General features: G+C 36.3%; 2 protein-coding genes, 3 long non-coding RNA genes and 3 other non-coding genes across 8 annotated transcripts; 5 read left to right on the forward strand and 3 right to left on the reverse strand.

Annotated features, from left to right (window-relative positions):
• Positions 1–632: 632 nt before the first annotated feature.
• Positions 633–2,430, reverse strand: LOC105435490. Its single transcript, XR_969522.2, has 3 exons — positions 1,828–2,430; positions 1,609–1,736; positions 633–931 (listed from the first exon to the last, which is right to left on the reverse strand). It is a non-coding gene; the product is annotated as an uncharacterized LOC105435490 (long non-coding RNA).
• A 4,807-nt stretch (positions 2,431–7,237) lies between these two features.
• On the reverse strand, positions 7,238–8,203 carry LOC116403914 (uncharacterized mitochondrial protein AtMg00810-like). Its single transcript, XM_031885858.1, has one exon. It carries the CDS (start codon positions 8,201–8,203, stop codon positions 7,238–7,240), a length of 966 nt encoding a protein of 321 aa, XP_031741718.1.
• A 4,679-nt stretch (positions 8,204–12,882) lies between these two features.
• LOC116403868 lies at positions 12,883–17,092 on the forward strand. Its single transcript, XR_004216779.1, has 2 exons — positions 12,883–12,992; positions 14,281–17,092. It is a non-coding gene; the product is annotated as an uncharacterized LOC116403868 (long non-coding RNA).
• On the forward strand, positions 13,262–13,345 carry LOC116404202. Its single transcript, XR_004217138.1, has one exon. It is a non-coding gene; the product is annotated as a small nucleolar RNA Z103 (small nucleolar RNA).
• On the forward strand, positions 13,450–13,530 carry LOC116404199. Its single transcript, XR_004217135.1, has one exon. It is a non-coding gene; the product is annotated as a small nucleolar RNA Z103 (small nucleolar RNA).
• Positions 13,679–13,759, forward strand: LOC116404200. Its single transcript, XR_004217136.1, has one exon. It is a non-coding gene; the product is annotated as a small nucleolar RNA Z103 (small nucleolar RNA).
• Positions 17,093–17,875: 783 nt separating the features above from the next.
• LOC101207439 lies at positions 17,876–20,245 on the reverse strand. Its single transcript, XR_180855.3, has 2 exons — positions 20,012–20,245; positions 17,876–18,244 (listed from the first exon to the last, which is right to left on the reverse strand). It is a non-coding gene; the product is annotated as an uncharacterized LOC101207439 (long non-coding RNA).
• Positions 20,246–20,839: 594 nt separating this feature from the next.
• On the forward strand, positions 20,840–21,922 carry LOC101218585 (ribosomal protein S7, mitochondrial). The gene has a single exon (XM_004153596.3). The coding sequence runs from the start codon at positions 21,128–21,130 to the stop codon at positions 21,575–21,577; it is 450 nt and encodes a 149-aa protein (XP_004153644.3). The 5' UTR covers positions 20,840–21,127; the 3' UTR covers positions 21,578–21,922.
• Positions 21,923–25,186: the final 3,264 nt, after the last annotated feature.

Raw genomic sequence — 25,186 nt, forward strand, 5'->3', positions numbered from 1 at the left:
ATCATGGGATACGATTTTGGAAAGAAGTGAAAAACCTTTCATGCTTTCCTTATACAAAAAACGATTGTCTACTCATTCAAACGTGGATTACGGTTGACATCTTCTCGAACATAATCTAGATTTCGATGTTAGTATACATTCAACACATATGAAATATTAAATATATTTTAGCTAACAAAAATGTACTTTTGAATGTGATACATTTTAGGGTTTATTGAGATTTCGACGGTGAAAAAGAAAACCCGACAAATACAAAATTTATTCGACATAATCTAACTAGAAATTTCGTGCTTCATTTTGTATATATTCAAAACATATGAAACATTTGGTATATTAGGTATATTTTAGACATTCGATTAAATAGGCAAACAAACGAAAATCTAGTTTTGAATGTGATATATTCTAGCGTTTATTAAGAATTCAAGAAGAACTACATTTTAGCCATCCTATAAAAAAATAATATAATTATATGTAAGTATATAATATTATTGTATATAATATGAGATATATATATATACTAAAACACAAAACATAACTATTATAGATTGCAGATATATTAAAGTATAATGTAATCAAATACATTTATAAAGGAAAAATATGTATGTATGATCATGTCATTTAGTACGATCCAATTTTTCTACCTAAGTTGAGGTCATTAACTTTTGACAAAAGACTTTGGTTGATACAAAATGAAATGTAAGTCAATTGAAAAACACACAATCGAGGAAAAACAACTTTAAGTCAGACCTGATTTCAAATATTCAAAACTTAAAAAGTACTGTTTACAGAAAAAAAAAAAAAAAATTGTGCTAAGTTTTAGTATAGCGTTTTAAACCTCAAAAACAATAAGCGGAAGCAAAATAACACATTTCCTATGAGAATCACGCTTCATTCCTTTTCCTCGCCGGTTTGCCGCCTTTGTTACTTTTGTCTGAAAAATTAAACATAAAGGGATGAGTATAAAAATACCCGGTAAGAGACCTATTACTAGTCCCGTTAAGGGAAAATAAATTGTTAACTTCCTATTGGGATTACCCTGCACCGTCACAGTCTTGTGATCTCGTAGGATACACATTTCAGTCTAACGCCCCAAGCTCGAGGCGTACATTTCAGTCTAATGTTCTACAGAAACACTTATCAGTCTAAAGGTCCCGAAGGATGCATAAAAATTGGTGATCGTAAGAGGAAACCTACAAGGCACATCCCAATAAAAGCTAACAATTTTCCCCTCAGTCCATTCTAAACATTTTAATAATCGTTCATAGTTCAGGTATATATATATACCCTCACATAGACCCCTTATTCAACCTCAAACAGTCATCATACGCTAATTTAGAGGTCAATCAGAAACATAACGGTATCTCAGTCAACAACTAAATATTTATGTTTCCTCAGTTCACAACATGCTTGACATTTAATCCAAACTGAACTGCCCATTCTAAGAAAAACTTCTACGAACTCAGTCATTTCACATCCACATGTAGACATAGCACATTAATTTCACATCCGAATATACATCATACCTGTCATCCCCAAATCAATAACATTATAATACATACATTCGTTAAGTCTAAACTTTGTTCTTGAGTCCAGTAGAAACTCTCTTACCTCGAGTTTATGTAAGTTCTTCGATCAGACTAAATCCAATAAATTAAATTCCAAGTAGAATGAAGCAACAATTCCAATGAAGCTCACCTCGAAACTTAGATATTCAACCACGACCTCTCCAATATCACCTTAAAATCAAGCAATACCCAAATAAATTAATCAATTTTAAAACTTACGCTAGTCAAGAACAATACTACTAAATCCACAATTTCTCCTTACCAATGAACTCACAGCATAACTTTGACGATTGACAATAAAATAGAAGCAGCGACAATCGAATGAAATTGATGCGGGCAAAACAGACGTGCACTACGATAAAGATGGATGTCGGACCCGCAATTGGAAAACGGGGAGTTGCGCGACAGATGAGGACTTCACGATGCGCAGCTGTTGGATGCTACACGGCTTGTATCTGAACGACGAGCGTGGGCAGAGCTACACACGAACGAAACGCGGGCTCGACTGGGTTTGGCTTCAACGGAGACAGAGACGATTGGGACAGGGTGCGGCTATCAGAGACACTGCGCCGTGGCGAAAAGAATGGGCTTAGGGGTGGCCGTCGGTTAGGGTGAACAGAAAAGAGCAGGAGATGGTGACGGCTTCGCAGATCTGGATCTGGACACGAGCGGCAGTTTCCGGCTTCGTCTGACGGTCGGCGTCGAACAGAAGAGGAAGAAAAGAGAAAAGAAGAAGAGATTTGGGGTGGACGATTGCTGGGCTGCAGGAAGAAGGAGAAACGTAAAAGAAAGGAGGAAAAGAAAAGAGAAAAAAAGAAGAGAAAAGAAAGGAAAAAAAGAACGGGGGGTGTGTGGTGTGTGGTGTATGGTGTGTGGCGTGCGGCGTGCGGCGCGAGAGGGAAAAAAAGTTGATTTTCTTTGATTTTCTTCTTTTTTTTATATATATAATAATAATAATAATAAACATTATCTATTATTATTATTACTAATTAACAATACCCAATTTCTCTTTTCCTTCCATCCTATCATATAACAACACCCAACCCAAAATTAAAAATCTCTAAATAAATAGAACAACTTAACTAAAATAAAGTACCATGATCTTGGGTGTTACAATTGTTTTAGTAATATTTACTGTACAAACAAAAAAAATTAAACACAAATTCTGTATGAATTATGTATAAGGTATTATTGTATATAATATGAGGTATATATACTAAATAACATGAGGTACATATACTAAATAACATATATAAATTCAAGCTTCTTACAGTACATAATTATATAACCGTAAAATATAATAATATGTATGTATTCACCCCATATATTATAGATATATTGTGAATATGTAGTTTACTACTACTTTAGTAATATTTACTATATAAAATATATTTTAATCCATAATTCTATCAAAATTACATAGTTTATCATATATTTATTGTAAATAATATGTGGTGTATATATATATATATATATATATATAATAAATTACATAAAAGAACTATTATATTTTACAAATATATTAAATTATATATTGTTAATTTAAAAAATATATAAAGCGATAAGAATTTTATAGTTTACTACTGTTTCAATGATATTTACTAAATAAACATGTATTTTAAAGTCAATTTCGGAAGGAATTATGTAGTTTACGTATAAGAATGAAAATTAAAAAATCTTATTTTATACAATTATACAATTATAATTAATTAGTATATTATTCCATATTAGAAAAGATCTTACTTTATACTTAATTAAAAAAACATTTATATAACAAAGGTACACATTTAGATAAAAAAGTTATCAAAATCATAATAAATTGAATGTAACGTGAATAAGGAAATAATTAATTTAATTTAGAATATTATATATAATTAATAATGATGAATATAATTATCCAAAAACTATATAAATTTCTATTTAAGAAAATAAATTTTGGTTTAGGACATTTATGAAATTTCATAGTTAATTTAGGTATTTTGTCTAAATTTTTCTTAAATATATATTTCTACAAAGATATCCTTGGATTTTATAGGATAGAGAAATAATGTTAAATGGAAAAATATATATATTATTTCTAATGGTTTATAATACTAAAATAGGATTTTCCTAACTTTTAAAAGTCACCACCAACAGAACTAATGTAAATCAAATAAGCCTAAATCTACTGCTTTCTAATTTGATGTTATATTTAAATTCTTTTGTTGGTTAAAATTTATTATTATTAATAGGCTGTCTGTTTTCCCTATAAATAAAATGCATCCTCTCACATCGAGAGCAGAATATTCATTAAAAATAAAAAGACTCTTTGGTTTCACACCAATTGGTATCAGAGCGCCAAAAGTTTCTGGGCCAAATGGCTGTTCGACGTGCTAATCCGGCGGCAGCAGAGCAACTTGCTCAAAATCAAGAGGCGGAGGAAAACCCCATCCTCCATCCTCTCTCCAAGAACTACCTCGAGACGCTTGCTGTCCGTGGAAGCTTATGTGGACAGAATCGAAAATACATTTCAAGAAGTCTTGCAAAGACTAGAGGCGTTGGCACCTCCTCAAGATGTTCATCAAGAAGATCAAGAACGAGTTCGTGACTGGGGGCAGTGTGACATCCGTGGTGATGGAATTTGTAAGGCTGAAAGAAATCGTCCAAAAAGGAGTTATGATGCCCAAGAACGAAGAAGACCATTTCAAGACTATTCAAATCCTTTTCCAAGAAATGTATCAAGAACCTCAAGATTGGAGTTCCTCTGATGATGAGCTGCAAAACGAGCCATCTTTTAATCAGAACAGAAGATTTCGACCTCAGTTAGATGAAAGAAGGAGAGAACCAGTAGAATACAAGATGAAAATTGATCTTCCAAGCTACGATGGTAAATGTAATATTGAGATTTTTCTTGATTGGTTGAAGAATACTGAAATTTTTTTCTATTATATGAATACTCCTGCGGTAAAGAAAGTCCATTTAGTGGCATTAAAATAGAAGGCTGGAGCATCGACTTGGTGGGAACAACTCGAGGCTAATAGACGAAAATATGGGAAGAGACATATTGCCTCATGGGAGAAAATGAAAAAATTAATGAAGACACGTTTTCTTCCTCCCAATTATGAGCAAACTCTTTATAATCAGTATCATAATTGTCGGCAAGGAGCAAGAACAGTTGCTGATTATATAGCGGAATTTCACCGGTTGGGTGCAAGAACCAATCTAATGGAGAATGAGCAACACCTTACTGCACGGTTTGTAAGAGGATTAAGGTTTGACATCAAAGAAAAGGTAAAATTACAACCTTTCTTAAATCTTGTTGATGCTATTACCTATGCAGAATCCGTTGAAGAAATTATTGATTTGAATTTGAAGAAAAATACAAGAAGGGGACCTTGGAACACTAATTCCAAATTGGTTGCAACTCAATCCTCTATGACTCATTATAACAAAGATCAAGAGAAGGATAAAACTAATGAGACAAATGAAAAGAAGCAAGCAGAAAATGTCTATCAAAGGTCGAGTTTAAGCAAGTGTTTCCGTTGTGGTCAAACTAGCAATCTCTCAAATGCTTGCCCTAAAAGAAAGATAGTGGCTATTCTTGAAGAAGATGAAAATTAGGTTGAAGAACAAGAAGAGGATCACTCTCAAGAAGAAGAAGTATTAGAACCCGATGATGGAGAGAGACTATCGTGTGTACTGCAAAGAGTCTTAATTACCCCAAAATGTGACACTTCTCACCAGCAAAGGCATAGCCTTTTCAAGACCTGATGTACCATCCATGGCAAAGTATGCAATGTGATCATTGACAACGACATGAGTGAAAACTTTGTCTCCAAGAAGCTTATGGCTGCACTTAAGATGAAAACGGAGCCTCATTCAAGTCCTTAAAAAATTGGGTGGATCAAAAAATGTGGTGATGCCCAAATAAATGAGGTTTGTTCAGTCCCTTTATCAATTGGAGGGACCTATAAGGATTAGATTGTGTGTGATGTATTGGATATGGATGTTTGCCATATTTTGCTTGGAAGACTATGACAGTACGATATTCAAGTTGTTCATAAGGGGAGAGAGAAGACTTATGAGTTCCAATGGATGAACAAGAAGATTGCGTTGTTGCCCCTAAGCAAAAAGAATGAGGAAGGAGTTAATCAAAAGAAGGCTGAAAGTCATCTTTTCATCACTGTAAGTGGAAAGAAATTTATAGAAACCAGAGAATTTGATATTTTGGGACTTGTTATTTCAGGCCCTCATACTACAAAGATTTTCAGCTTGGTTCCACCAAAAGTGCAAGACCCATTGAGCCAATTTCATTATGTAATGAAGGAGCCCTCTGAATTGCCTCCTCTTCGAGACATCCAACACATTATTGATTTGATACCCGACTCATCTCTTCCCAACCTTCCTCATTACAAAATGAGTTCTAAGGAGTATGAGTTCTTACACCAACATTCAGTCGAACACCAGTCCTTGTGTCGTAACAGCTCTATTAACTCCAAAGAAGGATGACAGCTGGAGGATGTGTGTAGACAGTCGAACCATCAATAAACTCATGGTCAGTATCGCTTCCCTATTCCAAAAATTAATGATCTCCTTGATCAACTTGGTGGAGCTCTTGTTTTTTCAAAGGTAGACCTCAGAAGCGGGTATCATCAAATTAGAATAAGGCCAGGAGATGAGTGGAGGACAACCTTCAAGACTAATAAGGGGTTATTCGAATGGTTAGTAATGCCTTTTGGCTTATTAAATGTCCTAAGTACCTTTATGTGGTTGATGTACCAAGTGCTAGGGGTGAAATCGGGTTGGGTTGGGAGACATTCTCAACCATGACCCTATCCCCATTTCGCCCTGCCCGATTAATAATATATTTAATTATATATATTAAATATAAATACAAGTAGTTATTTACTTAATAATATGTAAAAAAATAATAATTTCTTTTTGATATTCTTCATTTCCTTCTTTTCTTTATTCCGTTTCTTTATTTTTTTTCCTAATTCCAATGTTTATGTTGTATATGTACGTATTATTGTGCCTTGACTTGTGATTTGTAAAATTTTCTTAATTATATATATTATTGTGGGTTATTATATATATTATTGTGGGTTAAGATGTAATTGAAGGTTTGGTTAGAATACTTATTGATTGATGTTTAATTCTTTTGTATGAATTTTTAAGAGTATCTTCTAATAAATGAATATTTATTTTTATAAACAAAAAGCCATAATTTGACATTTTAATAGTCATACATGAAAAAACTATAGTATTCTATCGGAAAAAAAAATTATTGAAAATGTATATACATTTAAGTAAATATGGACTGGAAAATGAGGTTAATCTTAAGAAAAAAAGAGAATATTTCACCAGAGGAACCCGATCCCTACGCAATCTTCGCGGGGAATCCCCACCCCGTTCCCCGTGGGAAAATTGATGGGATGGGGAATGGAATAGGGGCAGGGAGCGGCATCTCGGCCCCGCCCCGCCCCGTGAACATCTCTACTTGCTTTCCACCTATTTTTGGTATTTTATTATTGTGAAAGGTATATTCTATTGATGAAAAATCTGTCTTTTACAATAATATCAAATGATGTATAAATAGCTAATCCAACATAATTAAGGAATGTCATATGATTAGCCTAATGTAATGTAATTAGCCTAATTTACAGTATTTACATTAATACCCTCCCTCAAACTCAAGGTGGTAGAGTGGCGACCAACTTGAGTTTGGTAAGCAATTGACAGAATCGATTAGATGGTAAGGCTTTGGTGAAGATATCCGCGGGTTGTTCAATAGTAGAAACAGAACGTAAGAGGAGGGTGTTGCTTAAGAGGTGGTGACGAACAAAGTGACAGTCATTTTCAATGTGTTTTGTACGTTCATGAAACACATCATTGTGAGCAATCTGAATGGCACTACGATTGTCACAATGGAGGAGGGTAGGACCCTGTTGAGGGACACCCATATCAGCAAGGAGCCACCGAAGCCATATAAGTTCAGCTGTAGCATCAGCCAGAGCACGATATTCAGATTCCGTACTTGAACGAGATATAACACTTTGTTTCTTACTGCGCCATGAGATGAGAGAATCACCTAAGTAAAAACAGTATCCTGTGGTGGATCGTCGATCAGTAGGATCCCCCGCCCAATCAGCATCCGAATATCCCGACAACACAAGGGAAGACTGAGATGAGAACTGGAGACCATGTCCCAAGGTACCTTTGACATAACGAAGTATGCGTAGAACAGCAGTGAAATGAATTGTTCGAGGAGCAGCCATAAATTGACTGACAATATGAACAACATATGCAATATCTGGGCGAGTCACTGTTAGGTATATAAGACTGCCAACAAGTTGCCGATACAGGCTTGCATCGTCAAGTGGAACACCATCAAACGGAGTTAGATGGACATGAGGATCTAACGGTGTTGAAGATGTGGTGGAGTCTGTAATTCCTGAGCGCGCTATCAGATCAGATGCATATTTCGCTTGAGATAACAGATAACCATCTGACCGGTGAGAGACTTCAAGACCAAGAAAGTAATTGAGAGATCCAAGGTCTTTCATCTCAAAATGTTGACCAAGATATTGTTGTAGGTCGGATATGGCCTGTGGATCATTACCAGTAATAATCATAAAGGAGGAGAAGAACAATACCATGGGTTGTCTGTCGTGTAAAAAGAGCATTGTCGTGAGAGCTGGAGGTAAATCCAAGTTGAGTAATGGTGGAGCTAAACGTGGCAAACCAAGCTCGTGGAGCCTGTTTTAGACCGTATAGAGCGCGACGAAGGAGACACACCTTGTTGGGAGGAGGAGAAGTGCCCTGAGGTGGCTTCATATACACTTCTTCAGAGAGGTTTCCGTTAAGAAAAGCATTTTTGACATCCATCTGAAGAAGGGGCCACTGTTTGGCAGCAGCAACAGCTAACAAGCTGCGTACAGATGTCATCCGGGCAACAGGGGCAAATGTTTCTTCATAGTCAATTCCATATTCTTGTGAGTATCCTTTTGCAACAAGCCGAGCTTTATAACGTTCAATAGTTCCATCAGAGTGAGTTTTGATTTTGTAAATCCATTTGCAACCAATGGGTCTTTTACCGGGAGGTAAGTCAACATAGTCCCAAGTGTGCGTCTTTTCAAGAGCCTGTAATTCTTCATCCATTGCTTTCTGCCATACTGGGTTAGTACTGGCCTCTTGATAAGAGGTGGGTTCAACAAGGGAAACAATGGTAGAAAAACAATGGTAATCAGTGAGATGAGGGGGAGGTTCTCTTACCCGGGTAGAGCGACGAAGAGGAGTAGCAGGTGGCGATTCAGGAACATCATCGGAGACAGACGGTGGATCCAGATTTGCAGTAGCAGGTGAAGATTGTGCAAGCTCAGTATCCAAGGTGGGTTCAGAGAGAGGAAAAAGGTCAACAGATGGATTTGTAAAGAAAGATTGAGGACTAGAGAAAGAGGTGTGGAAGGAGGACAAACGAGAGAACATAGTGTGTTCCCAAAAAGTGACATGCCGAGATATCCGGAGTCGGTTGGAAAGAGGGTCCCAACAACGAAATCCTTTGTGTTCGGTGCCATAGCCAAGGAAACAACAGAGACGGGCACGTGGTTCAAGTTTATTGTGTTCATGAGGATGTAACAGAACGAAGCAGGCACTACCAAAAACTTTGAGTTTAGAATAGTCGGGAGAAATACCATATAGTTTTTCGAACGGAGAGGTGTTTTGAAGGACAGAGGAAGGGAGACGATTGATTGTATATACTGATGTAAGGGCAGCTTCACCCCAGAATTTTTCTGGACAAGAGGCAGAAAGAAGGAGGGCACGTACTGAGTCAAGAATGTGACGATGTTTGCGCTCAGCACGTCCATTTTGTTGAGAGGTATGAGGGCAAGAGCGCTGAACAATAGTGCCCTGTTGGGAAAGAAAAGAAAGAAGGATGGAATCTTTATATTCCAAAGCATTATCAGTGCGAAGAATTTTGATGGGAGAGGAAAATTGAGTGCGAATCATGTTAGCAAACTCAATATATGTGCGAGATAATTCAGAACGATGTTTTAGAAAGTAAATCCATGTAAATCGAGAGTAGTCATCAATGAATAAAACATAGTAGCGATAACCATGAACAGTAGTAATTGGGGCAGGACCCCAAATATCAGAATGCACTAAATCAAAAGGTTTATCACAATTAGAGATGGATTGAGAAAAAGACAAGGCAGGTTGTTTAGCAAGTTTGCAATTCAAACAATTAAAAGGAACAAATTTAGTAAGATTAGTCAAATTGTTAACAGAAATTAAATGACGAAGTTTTTCAGAGGAAGCATGACCAAGACGAAGATGCCACTGATATGTGTCAGAATCAGTGACTGAAGCAGAGATGGAAGAAGGAGATGAAACCCGAAGTGATGTGAGCTCAAACAATCTTCCCACTTTGCGACCCGTTCCAATCGTCTGTCCCGTCTGCGGATCCTGAACCTGACAACCATTGGGAGAAAATGAAACATTTAAGCCAAGATCACATAATTGACCAACAGACACTAGATTAAAGGTCAGGTTAGGAACACAGTAAGTATGGGGAAGATGTAAACTGGGAGTATCAATGGTACCAGTATGAGAGATGTTCATACAATTACCATCAGCAGCATAAATAGGAGGTAAAGATTTTGTAGGGCTAGGAGTAGACATAAGAGAAGAGTCAGAGGTCATATGATTACAACAGGCAGAATCAAGAAGCCATCGATTACCTGATGAAACAGCAAGAGCAGAGGATGATGAAATTAGTTGATTCAATAAGCTCTGAAGATCACTTATCTGAATGAGGGATGAATCATCCGAGGTTGCAGCAACAACAGATGAGGAACCATGTTTGGTAAAAGTTTTCTCTTTTGTGGAAGTGCCAGGAGGTCGGGGTGGTCTGGTAGGGCAGTTATCCAGAATGTGACCATGTTTATGGCAGTACCTGCACTCTATTTTAGGACAGTTACTAAATTTGTGACCAGAGAGCTTACAATTCTTACAAAACATATTTGCGGCTCTGTTGGGAGTGTATGTGCTGGCAAGGACAACATCAGATTGTTTAGTAGAGTTGATGCCAAGACGCTTTTCTTCAAACAGAATTTCTTGAATAGCTGCATCTAATGAGGGTAAGGGATTCCGGTGTAGTAAAGCAGCTCTAACAGATTCATATTCTGGACGTAATCCCATAAGGACTTTAATAAGGCGAAGATGATCTTTGCTGATGTTCGCTTGGTCAAGTTGAGTCCAAATGGGTTGAAGAACTGCCAAATATTCATTAACAGACTGACCAATATCTTGATTTAGATTTACAAGTGTACTGTGCAGTTGGTAATAATGGGCTAAACCAATAGACTTGAAGCGTGTAGACAAAAAATCCCATATATTTTTAGCATCATCAAAGGCATCAAACTGTGCATGTATAGCGGGAATAGAGGTGTTACCAAGCCAGGTGATAATTTGATGATTTTTACTGTCCCAATCTTCGAGACGTTCAATGAATGTGTTATCCCCTTCCTTGTCCTTGTCTTGTGCAGTTGGTTTGGTTGGTTATGTCGCCAGTTACAATGCGCCATAGTTTTCTTCCAATAAGAAAACTTTTCATTTGATTTGCCCATGTGATATAATTTGTACCATCAAGAATTGTACCTATGGGTCTAAAAATATGGTCCCTCTCCATTTGGATTCGCTGTTAACAATGAGAATTTCCGGCTGAATTTGTCTAAAATTTTCTATTGATTCGTGATTGGATTCGTCAGATTCTGGATTTTGCAATTGGGATTGCTGATTGGTTTGTAAGGCTGGGAGTCGTGATAGGTGAGTGTCTTCTTGTCTAGGTCGCGGCTGAGTTGCGACGGCGAGGACACGACTGGATTCGCGGCGGTCAGGATTTGTCTTCGCGGCTGGGTTGCAACAATGGACAGAGGGTCACGGCTTACGGACAGAGGGGTTACGGCTGTGAGCGGAGACAAACGAATGAGGACAGTCGGCTAGAAGGTTCGTCGGATCTGGTGGGCGGTGGCGTCTTGGATTCACGACTGGAAGAGGAGTCGCGTGCGGCTTGGGAAGACAGAGGAGTTGCGTGCGGCTCGGAACGGCAGAGATTGTTGCAACTCGGCAACGACTGGTGCTTCAGATCGGAGAGGACGACGCGACGATTTGAACGCCGCGACGCCGAGGCTGCGACTGGACGGAGTGGCGCGAACACCTAGGTTGTGACGGAGCGAGTTGTTGCTGCTGAACTTTTCGGCTAGCAGTGGAAGAAAAACGCTAGCACGGGACGGAGATCTACTTTTCGACTAGCAGTGCTTCTTGGAGTTAACGAAGACGCGGCGGTTCTCGGGCGGCGGCGGCGGCGACGGCAGTGATTAAAGTAGATCTAGGGTTAGCTCTGATACCATGTGAAAGGTATATTCTATTGATGAAAAATCTGTCTTTTACAATAATATCAAATGATGTATAAATAGCCAATCCAACATAATTAAGGAATGTCATATGATTAGCCTAATGTAATGTAATTAGCCTAATTTACAGTATTTACATTAATAATTATGTATTAATACTTTATGCAAATATTTGTTCTCAAAGATGATTGAAATTTTGCCACAAAGAAAAAAAAGAAGAGATTTAATGGTGTGCTATTTATTCATCTCTATTTAAGCTTACAAGCTAGAATTTCTTTTATGAACAAAAGGAAAGTGTTGAGGGAACTATCGAGAACTTCTTATTATTCGTTATTCATGATTAATTGATATTCTCTCCAGATATTTTCCCTCACATTATTGTTTTCTTTTTTTGTTCACAAAAGATGGAAACTAACAATTTGGGAGGATTAACAAATTTGATAATTTTTTCCCTCAACAAATAAAACAACAAGACTTGTTTTTCTTGTTTCTTGGTTTAGGTGAAGATTCATTCGGAGGGCATAGGAGAAGACACAAATCTCATAATGTTTAACTAATAAATAAAGTCACAATGAATTTTAATTTAAAAAAATACTAAAAACATTATTTAATTTATCCAATCATTCTTTTGTTAGTCAACAATCAACTTTAAAATCATTTAAAATTAAATTTCAAATTTAAACCATTGAAGTGTCACGTTTGACACATTAAGGATCAAATACATATAACAAAATATGCATTTTTCTAAAAAAAAAAAAAAAAAAAAACTATGACCAGAAGGATATTTAAAAAATGCAAATAAACGGTTTAAAAACAGAAAAGCAAGAATATATCGCAACCGTACACGTGGCCTAACACAAAACCATAGATCTGTAAACCCTAATATACGATTTTAGGGTTTTGATTGAAGGCGGACATTCTTGTCCCTCTGCTTCTATATAACTTACTTTTCCCTTCTTCTCACTCACTAACAATCGTCTCCTTCCTTCGCCTCATCTCCACTCTATGATTGTAGGCTTTGGTTCTATAACAGGTAAACCTTCGTCCTCATCTCGTAGTGGTTCTAATAGCGTCGAATACTGATTACGAGCATCCGCGAGACTTTGTTTCAAAATCGGGTGCTTCGTATGAGCCGACGCGATATTTGTTCCGATTCTGTGAGCCGCAGAGGCTTTTGTGGCTTCCTGACGAAGCTAGCCGCTGGATTGCAGTTTTGGAAAAATTCAATTCCACTACTTGTTTGTATAGTTTTAAGTTCGATATGTTTTTACATTGTGTGAACTGTATGATTATCAATTGACGATGGAACTGATGACACTTTCCCCAAATGATCGACGCTGATTATACTAAGCTGGTGTGTGTTTATCACGCTTTTGTCTGATCCATCTTTCTTTACTTAGATTGAAAGGTTTTTTTTTCTCTATTTATTATTCTTTTACTCTTAATTGAAGTTAGCTTAAGATGTATTTTTGTATAGAGTTGGAATGAAGTTGGATGTGATGATACTTTCCCCAAATGATCGACGCTGATTATACTATGCTGGTGTTTTAATCACATTATGTCTGATCCATCTTCTTCTTCCACTTGATTTTTCTGATTTTTCCTTATTTTAATACTTAATTTTTGCCTTTCATCTTGACTTTATATCTAAATCTTTTCCAAGTAATTGACTTGAAATTCTAGCATCTAATTGCTTTTAGTCTAATATTCGCTCTGAAGATGGAAGTGACGATACTTTCCCCAAACGATCGACGCTGATTATACTATGCTGGTGTTTGCAACACCTTTTATCTGATCCATCTTACGGCACATAAAATTTCTTTTGCATTTTCTCCATGTTTTAATTTGATTGTTAGTACTTTGGTTTGAGGATTAAAAATTCTGTATGATGGAAGTTGGCAAATTTGAAGGAATGGCTAAAGTGTGTATTGAAAGTCCATTTATGCATATTGAATTCTAGGTTTCGTGTTATTAATTTTATTGTTTCTAAAAATTTAATTGTGTCTTTTAATTGTCTCTTTTAAGTTTGAAGGATTAGCTTGTTTTTTCCCAAGCGCTGATGAGCATGTGTAGTTTATCTTTTATTGAACTGAAATAGAGTAACTGAGAAGCAATACAACCTTCCTCATGCTAAATGAATCTATTTAGAGGTCTCAAAATTTTGAGTTCACTACCGAAATTTAGGCAATCCGAAGTCGTTAGTTTTGGTTTTTGAAACTTCGTTTGATTGACTTAATGCGGACCTATTTTGATGCACTCATCGTAGTGGGGGTTAGAGGCGTGACATGTATCATCTAATCAATCTCCAATCTATATACTAGGGTGACTGTCCTTCAATGGAAGAATTCTTGAAGCTTTTTATATAAGTTGATTGGCCGAGGATTAGGAATCACTGATTACAATGGCAAACTAGGCTTGCATGTGCAAAATGAAAATCATTAGAACCAAAGCCACTGGATTGCCATGAGGCCTTGAAATAGAAGTAAGGTGATGCTCCTTGGTACAGCAGCAACAACCTCAGCAACCAGCAATCTTTAATCTTTAACTGAAGAGGGTAAAAGAACAGAAAGTAAAACTAAAAAAAATGGGAAATGTAGTGATCTCATAAAAGAAAAGTGGAGAGAAATTATAGTAGCAAAAGTAATGCAGTTGCCAGATGATACAGCAGCAACAACCTCAGGGTTAAGCCTCTTGTCATTGATGAAAGTCCCATTGGTGCTATCTAGATCTATGACCAACAACCTGTCTTCTTGGTTTTTGATGTGAGCATGTTGAGCAGATTGCTTGCATTTCAGAAAACAACTAAATGGAGTTGGATTAGGGGAAAATTAGACCTGTAGCAACCAGGATTACAATGAGGCCCAAAGGTCTTTGATCTCTTTGGCTGTAAGTGAATAACCAAAAAGAACCGAAAACAGAAAGGAGATTAACATCAATACTTTCCAGCCATTCGCCAAACTGCTGTTCTTCAACTCTTTACAACCCAAAGTACTTTCATCAGTGCTTGAGGATTCTAAAAAATTCAAGATTCAGTTGTTAACCATTTAAAAAAACTGTAAATAAAGATTTGAGAGCATAGGTTTAGATCATAGTCATGATTTAGATTTCAAATGCAGATTACATGATTTAGATTTCAAATGCAAATTACATCTTCTTTTCTATGTTTGTGAAGTTTAGATCAAAGTAACAACTAATTAGCTTAAATAAAAATTGTTTTCATTCATTTCTTTAGCTCCGTCAATTTCTTTGGTCATGTCATTCAAAGGTTTAGATTGAATCTAATTATGAACATAAATGACTGCCTCCCTCCAACACTTGTCCTTCGGTGTTAGAGGTTGAGTCAAACATAGTTGATATAGGAATTCTATATATGGCTCTAGCTACTACTTGTCTATAATGATCTTAAATTGAGAGGAATTCACCTTCCATCAATTTAAAAGTCTAAATATTCATCTTCTATACGAGCCTCGAGCCTCATCTAGATAACGAGTCGTGTGTTGAAATTTATGTCCTACAATTCGTAATTTGTAATTATATTCTATTAAATAAAATTTATTATTTAGAAATTGAATTCTATAATCTTAAATCCAATAAACTAAGTTCCAAGGTTATTTTTGAGTAAACTTGAACTTTAGGTAGAGACTACATAAATGTGGATCAAGTTCTTATATAGTTTAAATAGTTTATCGTATATGAATTAAGGTTAGAACCTTTATTAAGAGAAATTATGGATGCAACCCATTTTGTAGCTAGTATAAACAAGATGATACCAAATCGTTCATGAAAGTGGAGACATTTATGTAAACTCCTATGTAAAGTGTTATAACGTTGTTTAATTTTTACGTTATAACGTTGTTTAATTTTCAAAATTGACTATCTCAATTATTGATGACCTATGTAACTCAATCTTAATTTTGAGCTAATTATGAACTTCTGTTCAGATGAGATTAAGAGTTCACACAAGATTTTCTTTAGATAAGTGATGGGTGATGAAAACTCTTTATTCTGACCAAATATGCTTTCCATTTCAGGAGCAAAACTGGATGAATATTTGGTGATATAGGGTGAAGAGAGAATTTACTCCTGGAGCAAAACTGGATGAATATTTGGTGATATAGGGTGAAGAGAGAATTTACTTGGATAGGTTGTTCCCTTATGCACTATATTAAGGTCTTGAACAAGGGGCCCCACCCTCTCATTGGCTTGAGAGAGATTTGGTTTATAGGTTGGACCTTAAACCAATTGTTCAATAGTAAATCAGTTAAGGAGTAAGATATAGGTTGGACCTTAAACCAATTGTTCAATAGTAAATTAGTGAAACTTAAGGAGTAAGATGCAGTATTAGGGGTAAAACGGTACTTTGACCCAATCAAGGTTACGAACAATTTGTGAAAGGATGAGAGTGCAACTATATGACTTTAGTGGAATGACCAATTAGTTAACAAATGTTTGATTAACTCGGTCTAAAAGAGTTTAGTCAGTTAATTTTGAATTGTTGAAGCCCATGATCTATAGATTTATTAGGTTCCTCGGCTAGCTCATATGGATAAATTTAGAACAATATGATAAAATGAGTTGAATTGTTCAATTTAGGTGACGAGAGAGAAATCGATAAGTATATGTGATATAACCATCGATTATCGAATTAGAAATAAAGCTTATATTTGAATGAGATTTAAATATTAAAGATATGAATACAGATTTATACTAGAAAGCTAAAAAGCGATGGAAATAGTCAAAGTTGTAAAAAGTCAAAATGTTGAATTTTGACTTTGAAAAGTTAAGCTTTGACCGAAAATAGATTCAAATATGATTTGAATTTTGAAAAAATAAATGTGGATTCATGATCGGGAGATCAAAATTAGTCATTGGACAAAATATTAAAAAGTGAAATGTTGATTTTAAGTTTGAAAAGTGACTTTTGACCAAATAACTATTTTGCCATTTGGCCAAAGTTTGTGGAAAAATTCAACATTTTGTTGGATCCCACTAATTCTAGTGGACTAGGTGTTGTCTTTTGACGAAGATAAAATGTTCACTAGAAAAAGTGGGCTTTGAGTTATTGGGCTTCAGTATCTGATGGACATGTAATTCTCACATGGAAATTTCTTATAAATAGAGCCTTTGAACTCATTTGATGGGTTTACTTTTCAAGTTTGATTCTTTCGAGAAATAAAATGTTTGTTTCTTCCTAAATTTATAAAAGAAAAAAAATAATTTTCAAAAGCCCAAGTTCTCTTTAATTTCCATCATTCTCTATCTCCTAGTTCTTTCATGCAACACATCTCACAACCGGTTTATGAGTTTGGAAGATAGTAGGTCAATCTTAGTGGTTGTTCGAAAAAAATCAGAGCTTCGAATGTAAGTATTCTCAAGACCCCAATTTCAATTTATTTTCGGTTTAAGGTTTACTAGTTAATTAAGTGCAATTAGGATTAAATTTCGATTCAGTTTCTGCACACATGTCTAATTTCTATCACCACCTCTGTTTTAGCATCATTTACACATGTTTTGTTGTTTTGTTTAAATCTATCATGAACAACAACACTTAGCTTTATAAGATCCACTGGATGAGATAGAAGGCATTTCAGTTTAACTTTGAAAGTTAAATCCTTCTATAGGAGTACACGATTGTGTTAGTGAATATTTTTCTTTTGGCATTGACATTCTCATGTAATAATCATCACACAATTGATGAAATACTTCTTCATCCTTATTCGTCCATTTTTTTGCACTATCTTCCTTTAAAAATTCATTAAAACAATAATTCACACAAGCTTGCTTGTACCTTGGGTCAAGAACTACATAAACATATATAATAATAAATTGGTCTTCTCACTTGTAGTTATATCCCAATTGAATTTTGTCTGCATGCTTAATGTCATAAGACTCAATAATGCATACTCATGTAACGAGTATTCAAGAATTATTTCTTGGATTAAACAGAGTTCGTGAAAAAATATATTTGAAGTCACAAACATAGATACAGAAAACTTCATTGTTACCTCTGAAAAAGTTTTTAGGGACTTTACAAACATTTTTGTAGTATCCCAATCTTCAACAATAGAAATATCATCCTTTGGTAAATAACTAGGGTCGTGCTCCTCTAATCTTTCAAATGTCTTTTGACACTCAATTGCTCCATCCAGCATAGTAAAAGTAGAATTCCATCGTGTTGGAACATCCATTGTAAGACAATTTTTTGCTTATATTTTATTTTCTTTAGCAAAATCTTTAAATATTTGCAGTCTAGCAGGAGATGGCCTATCATACTTCATAACATTTCTGATTCGAATGATAGACACATGCAAATCTTTTAGGGCATCACTAACAATCAAATTAAGAATATGGGCACAAACATCTAATGTGAATAAATTCATCATCAAATACCAACCCATTTATGCCTCTAAACTTTTTAATCAAGCTATCTAACACAAGTTCAAAATTCTTTGTAAATGTTTTAATCATCATCAATGAAATGAGTCGTTAACCATATAACTAATATTTTGCACATTAGTCCATGTATCCGTTCTTAAACAAACTCTTTGGCCACTTCGAGTTAGTACACTTTTTAACTTTTTTTTCTCCTTCATATATATCTAAAAACAATCCTTTGCAATAATTTTACTCTTGATGGAATTACAAACTTTGGATTTAATGCCTAACAAAATTGATGACATCCTTCACTTTCTACAAACTTAAATAACAATTCATCCAAGATAACCATACTAGCAAGCATTGTTCTATAATTTTCTTGGGTGAAAGATGTAGACATTAAACTACTTTTAGAATCTTCCTCTTCTTCAACATTATCTTTCAATGGATCTACATACTTCTTATATTTCTCTAAATGTCTTTTTAAATTCGTTGTACCATTTCTTTTGGAATCACAAGCATATGAAGCTTCACAATGTTTACAAGCAACTCTAGGATATTTAGGATAACATTCTTCTACTTTTATAAATTGTTTCCATACTGATGGTAACCAGTTTTCTTTTTCTTAGCATTGGATTAGAACAACTTTGTTTTAAAGTTTCGTCTACAGAGAATGAAGTCATCCTAATAATCATCAAACAAAACACAAAAAGAAAAAAAAGACACACACACACAAATTTTAACTAATAATTATCAAAGAAAATAATAAGTAAAGCATATCATCAAACTATGAATTGAGTGCTCTCACCTTTTTGCAAAAACATCATCACACAAACCACAGCCCCAAATGCAAACCCTAAGTTAGCCATTACTATTCTTAAATGGAAAGTATATTAAATTTCTTCTCCAAAACTCCAAAAAAAGTAAATATCACCAAGAACTAACAAGAAGCTGAGTACCCTTTCTGGTGTAGCTTTAGAATGCGAATCAAATGGCTTTGTAGAAAGAAATGACAATGGAAAAACATTGAAATTTTTTCTAAGGCACTGAAATTTTGTTTCCATTATTCTTCTTCAAAAATTCTGTTTCCACTACAGTTTGTCCTAAGTTTTATTTTCCTAAAGTTATATTTACAAAGTAATCCCTCCATTATTTATAAATTACACTTTTACTTGTAGTTATAGTCCAATGTTCATTGTTGTTCTTGTATAAACTTGAAGATTTTCCTAAGTGAAAAAGCTATGCAGGCAAACCTCAGTGAAAAGCACGAAATATTTCAAGTATAATGAGTAAAAATTTTGAGTCATTGTGCATATCCATTATTGAAAGCTTTTGGTAATAGAAGCATTGTATTCATATCCCCTATTTCAGGCTTAATGACCCTTCATTTCTCTACTCCATATGCTGCTTCTAAAGGTAACCCACAAATTTCTTCACCATTATCCACCATTACCCACCATAACACACAAATTGTAGAATCATCAAACTCAAACACCAGAGGGTGTCACAAAAATTTTTCAAAAAAAAAAACTAATGTGATTTTCCTATTATTCTAAACACGAACGAAGATAACAAAAAAACTGAACAAAGGAAACAAACTAATCCTAAAATTTACATAAATAAAAGTATGATTAATCATAATGTTTATATAAAAAATACTATAAAATCGTCAAATACCTCAAAAGCTTCAACCAGCACTGAATCCACGAAGATGCTATACAAGGATAATAAAAAAGACCTAGAGGCCAAACCTACGAAGACCCACGTCGGAGGCTACTAAGGAGAAAAGATTGATGGAGAATGAGAGAGGATTCACGAATGACAGAGAATGAATGGAGGAGACCCACAAATAGCAGAGAACGAACAATGAAGAAGACCACGAAATACGAATGAGAGAGAACGAACACAAATGAAGAGAAAGACGAACTCTAATCTTTTCTTCAATTTTAACCTAATTGGGTTAACCACACCCGAACCAAACCGATTTAGTCCGGTTCGATTAGACACTATTGCTCTTTTAAATCGATCTAACCCGAGCTGAACCGACTCAATTAAGTTTGGGTCATCAATTCCGTTCGATTTTCTGCACCCCTATTAAACACTATTCGCAAAGTTTGGAGGTTGGGCTATCGAGGCGAAGGATGAAGTGAGACCAAGACTTTGTGGGGACTTAGATGTGTTGATGATGATGATTCGATGGTATTAGGAGCTAATCTTATATATATATATACAAGAGAATGGACATTTTAAATAGGGTTTTTAGTTTGAATCGAGAAATATTAGATTTAGTTCTTATATATATATATACAAGAGAATGGACATTTTAAATAGGGTTTTTAGTTTGAATCGAGAAATATTAGATTTAGTTCATTTTTCTCTCTTTAGAAATGGTTAACATAAAAATAGACATGTCAAATCGTGAGTTAGATATAGACTTGTGATGTCAGAGAAGAGTGTAGAAGAGAAGAAGATTTTCGGGTTCTTTTTGGTTGTCTAATCTTTCTTTAAAAGGGAGAGGAAGAGTCAGTGGCTGTCTCACTTCAATCGACAGTTCATATGATCTCTTTCGAATCGGTCATGATGCCGGGACGTAGCCGTATGAGAGGAGAGTGTATACTTTTTCACTCTGGGAGCGAGACCAAAGTTCAAGAAGCTATTTTGAGTGGTAAACTCTGAAAAGAAAGATGGAAAGAGGGGAGTTGGATGATAAAGATGGACAATGTTGATTGTGTAATATCAATTTATCGGCCTCATCATCGAAAGCGGCTGAACATTTCTCTCCAATTCTAAGCTATGTGGGGGGGCTTAGATGGTGAGCAAAAAGAATTGATCAAGAAGTTGGTCAACTTTCGCATGAAAGAAGGTAAAAGAACGAAAGTTCGTGTTATTCTTTCTCAAACTTTGAATCGCCCAGCTCAAACTGAACGCGATGGAATCAAACTTATGGTTGAGGCCGTAGAGAATATAAAGCCCATATGCGAAGTCGAAAAAGTCAGAGTAGCAACTACTTTTTATGGTGTCCCTGGGATTGTAGCCAATGATCGTCAACAAACCTTAGCTATTCGTTGGATCTTTGAAGCAGCTTTCAAACGACGTATAAGCTACAAGATAAGCTTAGAGAAATGTTCATTTGATGAGATACTGGATGCTTACCGAAAGAGGGGAATTGCACGTAAGAAAAGGGAGAATCTTCATAGACTGGCTTCCACCAATCGAAGTTTCGCGCATTTCAGATGGTGGTAAAGTAGAGACCACATAATAGAATATTCCTCGCTCAATCAGATTATAAAGTAAGATATGCTTTGACTCAGCCTCCGCCTTCTTATATTTGGAGTCTGAATATAGAAAGCCAACCTTCCTAATACTCTTCCCTTCGTTTGTTGAGTTAGAGGATAGACTTTCTGAAGGAGGTTCGCGCCTTATGCATTGCATGAAAGAAGCGAACTTTGTATGACTTCTCTTTTGCCTCAGGCGCAATATTGCCGGGAGATCAATCAAAAAATAGGCCATTCATTCAGAAGTAGTGGGCCCCTCTTTTTAGTGACTCGGGGAGCTGATCTGATAAATGCACTTCAAAGGGAGGGGATCTCTTAGATACCATGTTGGTATGGCCGGGCATAATTTGAAGTTAGGTAAAAAAGAAGAGGGATTCGACGGTAGAGGTGGGAATCGATAGCCCCTTTTTATTTTAGAAAAGGCAAGAGAAAGAAAAGTCAGGACTCTCTCCGTTGTGCAAAAGGCTGTGATCTTCATTAACCACTCAACTAGGGATTTCTTTGGCTCAAGCTATCAATAGCAATAGTGAACTCGTCCTTCATTAGCTTACGTGGGAATGGAAGAACTTCCCCACCTCACTACTAAACCGTAGCTTTCTACCTTTTGATTCTGGTAATTTTGTCTTCATCATACCAAGATCTGTCCCACTTTCACTTGTAGTTGCAGCGACTGTTTTTCTTGATTACCGAAGAAGGCATTCTAATCCACTTTTTTCAAGCTTCCCATCCGCTGAGTGAGGTCGATTCCCAGGGCGAAGGCTTTCCCTACCACCCCCATCTAATCCATGCGGGTATGCCAATTTCTCTTTATCACGAGGAAATGGAATTGAGCAAACGATGTATAATAATCAGCGACTTTGAAAGGAGAAATGGAGATTGGGAAGTCATAAGTGAGAGGGAAGTCATAAGTGAGAGGGGGGAGAAGAACTAGCCTCTAAGGCATTAGCTCGAGAGAAGAGAGGGAGATAAGCGTGCAAAGCCCTAGCTAATGAAGGAAAGAGCGCGCCTTACCTTTCTCTTGAGGTTAGCTGCAAGCTTAGAACTAGTATTTCCAAAAAGAACCGTCAATCTTATTGAATCAGATAAGATTCTCATTTTCACACCTAGTCGACTAGTAGAAGGAGGATTTCAGGATTTCTCTACTGGCAATTCAATTCAGTAGCAAGATGCATCAAGGCGCGTCCTTCTAATTCTGATGGTAATTCATTTCATAGATTTCCGTCATCTCCTGGAGCAGAAGTGCCCTTATTACAAGCTAAATAGTAGTCTCTAGTATCGACATCGAGTAAGCTAATTGTCAAAAAAGTAGGCACCTTGATTCAACTCCTAGAGAAGTCCAAAAAGAAAGAATCTCATATTGACCTTTAATTTGATGCGCCTCTTTGAGCCTTGAATTATCTGTTTTGGAAGTGGTTCAGTCCGAAGGACTATCCATTAGACTGCACCTCGCTCTTCTTGTAGTTTCAGTTCTTGAAAATCCAAAAACAAAGGCGAGAAGACAGGCGCAAAGATCGTGGCCCACGCCGTGGTACAATAAGATAAGTCCTCCGTTTTAGAGTCCTACTTCCATATGGATAGTCCTCCTTCTAATGGATAGTTCTACTTCTAATGGATAGTCCTACGGATAAATCCTCCGGACCCTGGACCTTTCTTTGGCACTCCAGACCCTAGACCTTTGTTTGATGGTCCTCCGAACTCCAGTGCAATCCAATATGCGACTTTGTGCCTTGGTATCACTCGTATTCTCGGTCTCGAAACCTCCCACTCCGCGGTCTTGAATTCCTCAGCCTTAGGCGACTGGAAGAGATCTATCAAGAGAGAAAGGGAATAAGTCGAAAGAAAGAACCGCTCTACTTTCTTTTCTTGTGGAAGGAGACCGCTATGTGGGCCCTTCTTCGGTAAAAAAGAGTAAGGTCTATCTACTAAAAGGAATGCTCCTTCTGCAACCCGGAGGCAAGGCTCAAAGAATTTGAGCGAAGCTCTAAGAAACTAGACGATAAAGGTTTTGATGATTTTCAAAGACTATTACAAACATTAGTATGCGATAGCGATTCCATCCAAGGAATGCAAGAAAGACAAAAAGCCTAGGGATCAAGAAAACTTGATTTTCAAGCAAAGGCCTAAAAAATAATGGAAATGCGGGTCAAGACGAGGGGTCCGAAGGACCTCTTTTATCTGTCCGAAGCTGCGAAGAAGAAAAAGAAGGCGCTTATTGCGAAAAGCAAAGAATATATAGAAGGCGCTTATTGCGAAAAGCAAAGAATATATAGAAGGCTCAATGCAGAATATTGCGGTTTGCATGGGGCGCGAAGAATATATAGAAGGCGATCTATGGCCCACGTAGCGGTGCCATAAGACAGGTCCGAAGGCGTCACAGGTCTGGAGGACCCGTCTGTCCGAAGGACGGGATATTGATAATGTTGAAAGAAAGATTAGACTTTGTCAGAACCCTTATTTCCATTATTTTTCACTTTCATTATTCTTGAGAATATTCATTCATCCGACAGAGCAAAGTTCAGCCAGATTCCCATATGAATTAGGCGAAGGACTGATTTTCAAAGTCAGAGCTATCCCTCAAATTCGTTGAGCCTCCGCACTCAAATTCTCTGATGGATAGTCCTTCGGACCGCTAGGGGCAAAGAATATTGCGTGGAACTGAACTAATAGGGAAAAGCATTTTCTATTGATTTTTCCCCTGGACTGGACCTATTCTGATTCTGAATTATCCGTCGCTACACTGTTCCCAAAGACTAGCAAAATCGAAATAGCGAAATTCTTGGGTCATCTAAATGGGTTCAGAAACCACACGTTTCTTTGGATATTATAATCATAGCGTACTTCCACATATCCACTCAGAGGAAGGTCTTTTCGTAATGGATGACCCTCAGAACCATAATCCGTTGATATACAACATAGATCCGGATGATTGATGGAAGAAACACCAAACATATCCTAAACTTCTCGCTCCCACCGACCGGCTGATGGAAAATAGACTAACTACCGGAGAGATTCGTGTTACTTCGTCTACAATTGAAATAGGTAGTTCGTATTGGTATCCGATCTATTTTCATGTTTCGATCTTTCTTTTTTTTTTGACCCATTTCTTGGGGACAGTCTCCTAACTATGTTTGAAAATGGATTGGTTATCCATAAGTCTCAAAGAACTTGAGTCTAGTTCTACTTCTTTCAAGAAAAATGAAGAAAGACTTGTCAAAAATTGCTGGTTGGGTTGGTCCAAGCAAGAAAGGCATGGGAGAAATAAAGATGCACGTATGATTGAAGCATCAAAATCCACTTTTCTTTTTTTCATAGGTCAGGCAAAGTTTCTTTTTTCACCACAATATAATATTCGTTTTTTTGGGGTTAATGCTCTTAATGGTGAATCGATCATTCGATATCCTTTGCCTTATGAGAGGACGACAGACTGGATGAAAAGTAATGAAACCCGTGATGGCTACTGAATAACGTCCTTTGACTTTCTCAATAATAAAGCCTTTGACTTTTTAATTCGTTTGCCAAATCTTGTTCAGTTCCATCCAAGCTCGGTTTTGTCTGAATCTTCGTGGAAGAAGAAAAA

The sequence above is a fragment of the Cucumis sativus genome, chromosome 5 (assembly GCF_000004075.3).
Source record: "Cucumis sativus cultivar 9930 chromosome 5, Cucumber_9930_V3, whole genome shotgun sequence".
Classification (NCBI taxonomy): Eukaryota; Viridiplantae; Streptophyta; class Magnoliopsida; order Cucurbitales; family Cucurbitaceae; genus Cucumis; species Cucumis sativus.